At 38.2% G+C, this 10,341-nt stretch overlaps 1 protein-coding gene across 1 annotated transcript in view; it reads right to left on the bottom strand.

The window, feature by feature from the left end:
* Positions 1-2,280: 2,280 nt before the first annotated feature.
* The window catches only part of LOC128643913 (kazrin), a 47,559-nt gene continuing 39,498 nt past the window's right edge, over positions 2,281-10,341 (bottom strand). Inside the window, exon 3 of the mRNA XM_053696683.1 lies at positions 2,281-4,312. Coding sequence (XP_053552658.1) covers positions 4,145-4,312 — 168 coding nt within the window. The 3' untranslated portion in view covers positions 2,281-4,144. The remainder of the gene's footprint in view (positions 4,313-10,341) is intronic.

The following is a 10,341-nucleotide window of genomic DNA, read 5'->3' as shown; positions in this document are numbered from 1 at the left end:
TTTTAGGGTAGTATTAGTTTATCCTATATATCACATTCATTATTTTTAGCATTAATTTAATATATCACATTATCTACTATTTTTTATTTTGCATACATATATGGAATTAACGGGTTTATTATATATGATTGTATGACACTTTTACGTACTAATTTGAATTTTACACTAAAAATTTATAAGATATTGTGATGTTCATAGATATTTCCTTTACTATTTGAGTGTTACATTGTTTGTTTATCTTTTTTATAATTTCCGTAACTTGATTTGTTTACATTGGTTCATTATTATATGGGAATTCTATGTGGCTCGTTCATACGGATTTCTTTTTGTCGGCAGTAAGAGACACTATTGGCTTACTATTGATTTCAATCTGATTGGTTTGATACGCGACGTTGTCATTAGCCCGGATGGGCAAGCTACATGGACACTCCTATCACGCTTCCAAATAGATTTGTTATAAACATTGTAATATGGGTTAGTGGTTACAATGTTTCTAATTGATATGTTTCTATATGCGATTAATATGTGATCACGGCTTTACTACACATAACATGTTTTAAAACAATTGTTATATTGTATATAGCATATCAACTCATGATCGGCGATTGTTTTTAAATGTGTCAGATTCATTATGTATGGGATACTTTTGTAAGTATTTATTGTGCAGACAATGTTTTATTCTATTTTTTCCTTTAAAAATAATGTTTTGTTATATGCGGGGTTGTTTGATCAGATGTTTGTTTGAAGGGGTAGGATATCACATTGTTTTGGACATTATGTTTGGTGATATGTCGTGTTGACAATTAGACACCTGCATATAGGGGGGAGGTTACTTGTTTACGATTGGTAGGTTGACTGTATATCTTAGACTCAAAGTGCTGTTAGAATTATATGCCTGAGGAAACGGCACAGAGGACGCAGAGAAACGCGTTGAAATAGTTATTTTATATACCATATATTGCATATTTTTTAACCTTTTTATATAAATTTCAACTTTTACGATTATCACTTTTTGTCAGTCCTTTTTTTACCTACCATTGCTGACTACTGGAGACCCTTTGGGAATATTCATTGCGGACTTTGGTGTTGATAAGTGCACTGGGCCACTTTTAATAGTCCAGTAGGCGCTTTATGCACCATTTGGTGCTTCAACAAATGTGAGTACCCTGGGATAGTTGGGTAACTACTGATACCTATAAAGCCAAACTGATCTGCACTAGGAGTCGCCCTTTTTATTTCCTGTTCTATGGAACAGGAATTGGCCTTCCGCAAACTGCTGTTATAAAGCTGAAAGCACCCATTTGTCTAAAATGTCTTTGTACCATGTAGCATTAAGATGACCCTTTACTAGACACTAAAGGACTTGGCTCAACCCTGAAAAACATCCACACACCATTATCCCTCTTCCACAAAACTTTGCATTGCATTAGGTAACATTCTCCTGGCAAACGTCACATCCAGACTCTTCCACCAGATAGTGAAGAGTGAGTCATCACTCCAGAGGACACATTTCCACTTCTCTAGAGTCCGTTGGTGGCATGAATTGCACCACTCCAGCCGACATTTGGCATTGCTCAGGTTGCTGTGAGGCTCGTCTACAGTTACTTGGTTTCCAGAGGCAGGTTGGAACTATCTAGTGAATGATGCAACAGATGAAAGGTGATTTTTATGCACCACACACTTTGGCACTTGGCAACCTCCCTGTAAGTTTGCATGGTCTAACACTTTGTGGCTGGGCTGTTGCTCCTAGAAACTTTCAATTCACAATAATAGTAATTAAAGTTGACCAGGGCAGACATTTCACAAACTGACTTGTGGCAGTGCCATGTTTAAAGTCATTGGATTCTTCAGTACTCATACTGCTAAAGTTTGTCTGTGGAGATTTTACCATTAAACCTGAACTCAATAATTAGTAGGGGTGTCCATATACATTTGGCCAAATAGTTTGAGGCAAGGTTAGGCTTGTGATATCTGCCATGTGCTCTTTCAGTTTTCAAAACAGGAAAAAATGCAAATTTTCAGGTTACAGATTTGCAGAAGGGGACAAAAATAATGAGTGCATTGATAAGTTGCTTTACTGTGAATAATTAAGCATTTTGCATTACAACCCCAAACATGTTTACTGTCACTTTAAAAGACGATTGCTGCTTTGAAGTAGCTATAAACAACTTTATACCCACCAGTTTCTGAATAGGATACCATAACAATATAAAGGCACGCGTTGTACAGCTTATTGTGCACTTTATGTCTCTTGCAGTGCTAAATAAACAAAAAACACACTTTTATTTTAAAATAAGCTTTATTTTATTTTTTTTGTATTTGCCTCCATGCCTTTAGAATCCATCCACACATGTGTGGGCATAATTATTAAAACTAGTGTTACCAATCAATTAAACTACTTATTATCGTTCTCATAAATAGACCATCTTAGTAATTTTTTAGAATTATTTCCTAGCATGTAATGAAAAGTACTAAATAACAATGAGCTTTTTATAAAAAAATAAAACGCAAGAAAAAAAAAAAGCTTTAAAAAACATTTGTCTGACTATGAAAAAGCAAATATGCCTTTTTTTTGTCATCAGACTAATCCCTTTAAAATGCAGTTGAGTTGTTAAGCCACTGTTTGCCAGTGAAAATATTCATGTTAAGAAAAAACATTTAGATGTTTAAGACTAAATATCCCTTTAAATAGGGTACACTAAACTGAGAAAAAAAAATACCATCTACATTATCAAATGTTCATTTACAGTTTCAGATTTTGACATTCAGTATTTTAAGGATAAAGCAAATTGTACTGCAGCATTTATGTACCACATTAGTCGAAACTGAGAAGCACAGAGCTGGCTACTTGCAACCCCAGCTGTCTGAAAAAGCTAGACTTACAGTCACTTGCACAGAGAGTACTTTGATTAAAAAAATGCCCAAATAAAAGATCTTTTTATGCCACTGCCAGTCTACTCTGCATGACCAAACATTGCTGCATTTTAATGGAAATTGCAGAAGAAAAGGTACCCAAGATTACATTTTTTTTGCAACTGTTAACTTTGATATATATATATATCCAGGTTATTATTTACATTGTTAAAAATATATACAGCCTTCCCTAATTCATTATCAGGTCATGGCTGAATTATGGACTGCAAACAGTTTAAGAGATTTGTTATAAGGTTAAAACATCATGTGATGAATTTTGTAGCCACTTGGCAACAAAATAGTTAAAAATGTTCATTAGTAAGCATTTAGATATACTGATTCCTAACAATCCACAAAACATAAGTTACTAGTTCATAAATACTGTGGATATGGTATAAGTTGAATAGTGGAAGACACGACCAAGTGAATATTGACACAGGTTTTTGTTAATAAAGTTAATTTGGTTCCGCTGCATTTGTATTTGAGTCCACCATATATAACCTACATTAAAGAACCGGGCGAGGCAGCAGCTCTAGAGAACACAATGATATAAACATACCCTTCATCCTTTAGGAAAATATAACTTCAACATTTACTTTATAATTTAGATATAACAACTTTGTGCATTTATGCAAATAAATTAAAAATACAAAAAAAAAAAAAAAAGTTTCTGTCTGGCAGGCATTAAAGGTAATACTTCATCCAGGAATACAATTTAGAATTCCTGAATAAAGATTTAGTATATATATTTATCTATATATATCTATATATATATATTTTATTTTTTTTACAAAGCGCTGGCACACCCCTTGAACAGGATATCGTCACTCAAAACAGCTTGAAACATATCAAATACAGAATGCATCACACAAAGGGCTCAAGAAAACAGCTTTTTAAGACAGACACTACAAGCACAAAGTGCACATTTTGTTATTTACAAATACACATCAGATTTTCAAGTTTCTTAGAGAAAAAAAAAACAAACTTTCCCCCTATAATAATAATAATAATAATAAAAAAAAAGATAAAATAAAAAGACAAATTTACAATACAACTACATTGCTATAAAGACAAGTAACAGGTTCACACACATCTTTCTCTAATATTTACAGCAATTACAGAATTGGCGATGCAAACACAAAAAAAGGCTCAATTGTTCCATGGTTTGATAAAACGGGCACATACGCCCTTTCACAAGTATATGTACAGAGTAAGCAGATGCTACAACCAATCACCAGTCTGCATCCTCCTCTATGTAATAGTCCGGTGTGGTACCATCAAAAAGGCCAGGGTCTAAAGATTTTCGCTGTTTTCCCCTTGCAAACACTCTTGAAATGGATCCAAAGCCCATCTTCTCCTTTTTCTTCTTACGCTTTTGGTCTTCAAGATCTTCTAAAGACTGTATTGGGAGAAAGGACAGGGAAAAAAATGAATACTGTGAAAAAAAAAATTAAAGTTACATACATTTTGAAAATCACACTAACCCTATAAGTTTTTTTTTTTTTAAATCTTGAAACGACTGTCCGCTCAACACAAACATAGGTTGACAGGTTCCCTAGCTGGGAACATTGTCTGCCCTAAAATAATAAAAAACGGGGCACTCAGATGTAAAGAAAATGGAAAAATATTTTATCAAATGATTTATCAGTTTTTTATATCATTTTAAAACCAGTTTGTGTGTATTTATGATTATTTGTTCTTAAAATAAATATAAATAAACAAAACTTTGTGTTGGTTGGGTTGTATTTTAAAGCATCTTGGATAGACACACAACTTTTTCTCCAAAGAATTTTAGTATTGTGATGGTGTAACAGGGTTTCTATTGTTATTAGTATCATTAAAAAGGGACAGTCTAGTCAAAATTAAACTTTCATGATTCAGATAGGGCAATTTTAAACAACTCTCCAATTTACTTGTATCATCAAATTTGCTTTGTTCTCTTGGTATTCTTAGTTGAAAGCTAAATCTAGGTAGGCTCATATGCAGACAGTTTTTCACAGCTAGAGGGCGTTCGTTCACGTGTGCGATATAGATACCATTGTGCTCATGCCCGTGGAGATACCTAGGAATCAGGACTGATTGACTAAAATGCGTGTGTCAAAAGCATTGAGATAAGGAGGCTGTCTGCAGAGGCTTAGATACAAGGTAATCACAGAGGTTAAAAGTTTATTAATATAACTGTGTTGGTTATGCAAAACTGGGGAATGGGTAATAAAGGAATTACCTATCTTTTTAAACAATTACAATTCTGGAGTAGACTGTCCCTTTAACAAGTTTGTAGAAAATCAAAGACAGATTCTTAAAGGAACTGTCAACTCCAGAATTGGTATTGTTTAATAATAAGATAATCTCTTTATTAACTCATATCTAAGCCTCGAAAGACTGCCCCCTTATTTCAGCTCTTTTGAAAGACTTGCATTTCAGCCAATCAATGCTGACTCCTAGGTAACTCCACGGGAGTGAGCATAATGTAATCTATATGGCACACGTGAACTAGCTCCGTTTAGCAACAACTGTCAAATGCACTGAGATAACAGGCGGCCTTCAGGGGCTTAGAAATTAGCATGAGCCTACCTAGGTTTAGATTTCAACAAAGAATACCAAGAGAAAAAAGGAACATTTCATGATAAAAGTAAATTGGAACGTTTAAAATTGCATGCTCTATCTGAATCATGAAAGTTTAATTTTGACTAGACTGTCCCTTTAAGCATACATGTATATTTAACACCAGGGTTACCTGTAACTAACCAATAATTTAACCCCTTGGTTGTCAAACACACAACGGTTTAGTCCCTTAGTTACAAGTAAAACCAAATAGTGATATAACCTCAACATCACTACTAACACATCACCAAATACTAGGTGTTCGGACATAAAATTCGTCACAGAAAATTAAGACCAGCCAAGGGAAGCTGCCTAGGATGCTACTATATTGCCCAACTCTCCCAAACTGTATCATACTCCTGCATATTCCCCCCCCAAAATGGTGAGTTACTATAAGTGGGCATGTTAGCAGCTGTCCCATAACAGGACAGTGTACTGTAATTGTTCCCCTTTGTAGCTGGTATAACAATCCCATTGAGAACACAGAGTAATAAAGGTACTCGCTAATGTTCCTTAGGTTTATTTTTGCCTTTGAAATAGCTGGTTTTGCCAATGGAAAACCTAAAATAAGCATTTAAATAACAGATTTGTTTATAAAAAGAAATAAGATGATGCTCTAAGATCTGCTCTTCCTGTTGGCTCAGCCCATTTTAATGGACATGTTCTTAAAAACAATGAGTAATGGATGCAATGAGCAAAACAATCTATTTCAAATCCCCAAAAAATGACTATATAGCTGGTATAACAAGTCATTGGTAACATAAGTAAGAGAACAAAGCAGTTTACTATGTGTTTAAGAAAAAGAGAAGCTGGGAGAGCAGATGCTTATGGTGCATAGTAACATAAGGTGTTTAAATTTAAATGTCAAACAGGAAATATGCCAGTATGTACAAATGTGGACTCTACTGCTCGCTTAGTTGGTTTATTCATCACAAGAACATCCATTTTCATACAACAAGAAATAACACTAAAGTTTTTTTTTTGTTTTTCTTTTTACATGGAACAGAGAAACGCGAGTCCAATGAAGCTTTAAAAAGTTATTTTAATTTACTTTTTTAAGGGACAACCCTATATGTGAACATTTTTTAGCCCTACACCAAGGAAGCACGTTTTTGTTGTGTTTGTTAGTCTTAAAATGATGTATTAAATCATTTTTCTAATTATTTCCTAACAATAAAAAGTAAAGAGATGCAATAGGTGGTGTGAAAAACAATTTATGCTTACCAGATAAATTCCTTTCCTTCCTGGCAGGGAGAGTCCATGATTCATTCCTTACTGTTGGGAAATACAATACCTGGCCACCAGGAAAAGCCAAAGACACCCCAGACAAAGGCTTAAATATCTCTCCCACTTCCCTTATCCCCCAGTCATTCTGCCGAGGGAACAAGGAAAAGTAGGAGAAACATCAGGGTCTAAAAGGCGCAAGAAGAAATATAAAAAGGGAGCCACCCATCAAAAAAATAAATTACGGGCGGGGTGGTGGACTCTCCCTGCCAGGAAGGAAAGGAATTTATCTGGTAAGCTTAAATTATGTTTTCCTTCCATAAGGCAGGGAGAGTCCACAACTTAATTCTTTACTGTTGGGAAAACTATACCCAAGCTCCAGAGGACACCGAATGAATAACGGGAGGGAACAGAAAAAAAGAAGTGGACCTTATTCTGAGGGCACCACAGCCTGCAAACCTTTCTCCTGAAGGCTGCTTCAGCAGAAGCAAAAACATCAAATTTGTAAAAATTAAGAAAAAAAAAGTGTGTAAGGAGAATCAGGTAGCCATCTTACAAATCTGATCCATTGAGACTTTGTTCTTAAAAGCCCAAGAGGAAGCCAGGGCTCTAGTGGAATGAGTCGTTATCCTCATCTCCAAGCGGATGACACTCCTCTACTAGAAAGATAGATAAGTCATAGTAGCCTTCTGCCCCTTTACGCTTCCCCATATAGATGGCAAACAAAGAGGAAGATTGTCTGAATTCCTTAGTAGCCTGAAGATCGAACTTCAAGCCACATCTATATTTTTAAAGAAAACGTTCCTTCGCTGAAGAAGGATTAGGACACAAGGAAGGAACAACAATTTCTTGATTAATGTTATAATTTGATACCACCTTAGGGAGGAACCATAGTTTAATGCGTACAACCGCATTATCAGCATGAAAAACCAGATAAGGGGGATCACATTGCAAAGCAGAAATCTCACAAACTCTGCGCGTAGAGGCAATAGCCAACAAAAAAAGAACCTTCCAAGATAACAATTTAAATGTCAACAGTATGCATTAGGCTCAAATGGAGACTGCAGCAAGAGACTAAGAACAAGATTGAGGCTCCAAGGAGGAGCCCCAGATCTAAACATGGGTCGGATACTAACCAGAGCCTTAACAAAGGACTGCACATTCAGAAGCGCAGCCAATCTTTTGTGCAGTAACACCGACAGGGACGATATCTGTAGCTTCAGGGAACTAGCAGATAGGCCCTTTTCCAGTCCATCCTGGAGGAAAGCTAAATTTCTGGCAACCTTAACCTTATGCCAGGAAAAGCCACGCTCCTCACAGCAGTACAAGTAAGTCCTCCACACTTTATGGTAGATACGACAAGTAACTGGCTTACGAGCTTGAACCAGAGTGTCGATAACACTCTCAGAGAACCCTCTTTTGGTCAAGACTAAGCGTTCAATTTCCACGCAGCCTCAGAAAATCTAGAATTTGATGAACGAAGGGACCCTGTATTTGCAGATCTCTGCGACAAGGCAACCTCCACTGAGGAGATGAGGACACCTCCACTGAGGAGATGAGGACACCCCCACCAGATCTGCAAACCACGTCCTTCGCGGCCACGATGGAGCAATCAGAATCACAGATGCTCGCTCCTGCTTGATGCGAGCCACCCCACGAGGGAGAAGCAGTAATGGAGTGAAAAGATATGAGACTGAACCTCTATGGTTCTGATAGGACATCTATCAATTCCGCCTGAGGATCCCTCAATCTCGACCTGTACCTGGGTAGCTTGGTGTTGGGGTGGGATGCCATGATTTCTATTTACGGCATCCCCCACTCACATATCTCTGCAAATACCTTGGGGTGAAGAGACCATTCCCCTGGATGAAAGGATTGCCTGCTGAGAAAGTCAGCTTCCCAGTTGTCCACACCCCGAATGTGGATCGCTGACAGCGTACATTTGTGAGTCTCTGCCCACTCTAGTATCCAAGATACTTCTCTCATCACCAAGGAACTGCTCGTTCCCCCTTGATGGTTGATAAAGGAAATCGATGTTATATTGTCTGATTGGAATCTGAAACTGGGATGAACCCCCGAAGGGGCCAAGCCTTCAAGACATTGAAGATTGCCCGGAGTACCAAAATATTCATTGGAAGGGAGGACGACTCCTGAGTCCACAGACCTTGTGCCTTCTAGGCACCCCAAACTGCTCCCAAGCCCAAAAGGCTTGCGTCCGTAGTAATCTCCCAGGACGGTCTCAAGAAGCACTTGCCTTGGGACAGATTATATGGATAGAGCCACCAGGAGAGCAAGTCTCTTGACAGGCTGTCCAGCACAATCTGTTGACAGATCTAAATGGTCGCTGTTCCATTGTCTCAGCATGCATAATTGTAAGGGTCTGAGATGGAATCTGGCAAAAGGAATGTCGTCCATGCAGGACACCATGAGTCTGATTACCTCCATACACTGAGTGTCTCAAGGAGGCCTGGAGGGCAGGACATGCAGAAGTTAGCTTGCAACGTGTCTGATCTGTGAGGAATATTCTCATTGATATGGAGTCTATTATCCCCAGGAAACTCACCCTTGTACTTGGAGTAAGAGAACTCTTTACCAAGTTTATCTTCCATCCATGTGATCGAAGAAGATTGAGTAGGGACTCTGAATGTTCTTCCGCTAGACAAAAAGATGGTGCATGTACCAAGATATCGTCCAGGTAAGGCGCTACTGCAATACCTCGTGTTCTGGCAACGGCTAGAAGAGCCCCCAGAATCTTCGAAAATATCCTTGGAGCAGTAGCTAGGCCAAATAGAAGAGCTATGAACTAGAAGTGCTGGTCCAGAAAGGCAAACCTCAGGAACTGAAAATGTTCCCTGTGTATTGGAACGTGAAGGTATGCATCCTTCAGGTCTATGGTGGTCAGAAAATGTCCTTCCTGAACCAGAGGAAGGAAGAATTGACCGTATTGTGTCCATCTTGAAAGAGGGAACACTCAGAAAATTGTTTAGGCATTTTAAGTACAGAATTGGACGAAAAGTTCCCTCCTTTTTTGGAACCACGAAAAGGTTTGAATAAAACCCCAAACCTCTTTCTGTCGTAGGTACCGGGACAATTACTCCTAGAGAGGAGAGATCCCGTACGCAACCTAAAAAGGCAGTCCTCTTTTCTGGTCTTGTAGACAGTCTGGAGAGTAAGAATCTGCCCCTGGGCAGATGAGATTTGAATCCTATCCAGTATCCCCGAGATACAACCTCCAGGACCCAAGGATCCTGCACATCCTAGAACCAAGCGTCTGGAAAAAAAAAAAAAGACAGTCTGCCCCCTACTCGATCCGATCCTGGATCGGGGGCCGCGCCTTAATGTTGATTTGTTCTCAGCGGGCTTCTTAGTCTGTTTGGACTTATTCCAGGACTGAGCCAGCTTCCAAGTACTCTTGGGCTGCTCGGACTTGGATGAGAATTGCCGTTGTCGTGATTTGTCAGAACGAAAATTAGACAATTGCCGTCCCTTAGGCCTATTCTACTTATCCGGTGGTAGGAAGGCACCCTTCCCTCCAGTAACCGTAGAAATAATGGAGTCCAGCCCTGGACCGAATAAAATCTTCCACCTTAAAAGGAAGAG

The sequence above is a fragment of the Bombina bombina genome, unplaced genomic scaffold (genome assembly GCF_027579735.1).
Source record: "Bombina bombina isolate aBomBom1 unplaced genomic scaffold, aBomBom1.pri scaffold_787, whole genome shotgun sequence".
NCBI lineage: Eukaryota > Metazoa > Chordata > Amphibia > Anura > Bombinatoridae > Bombina > Bombina bombina.
Note: the sequence above shows the minus strand (reverse complement) of the source record. Positions and strands in the feature narration are given on the sequence as shown.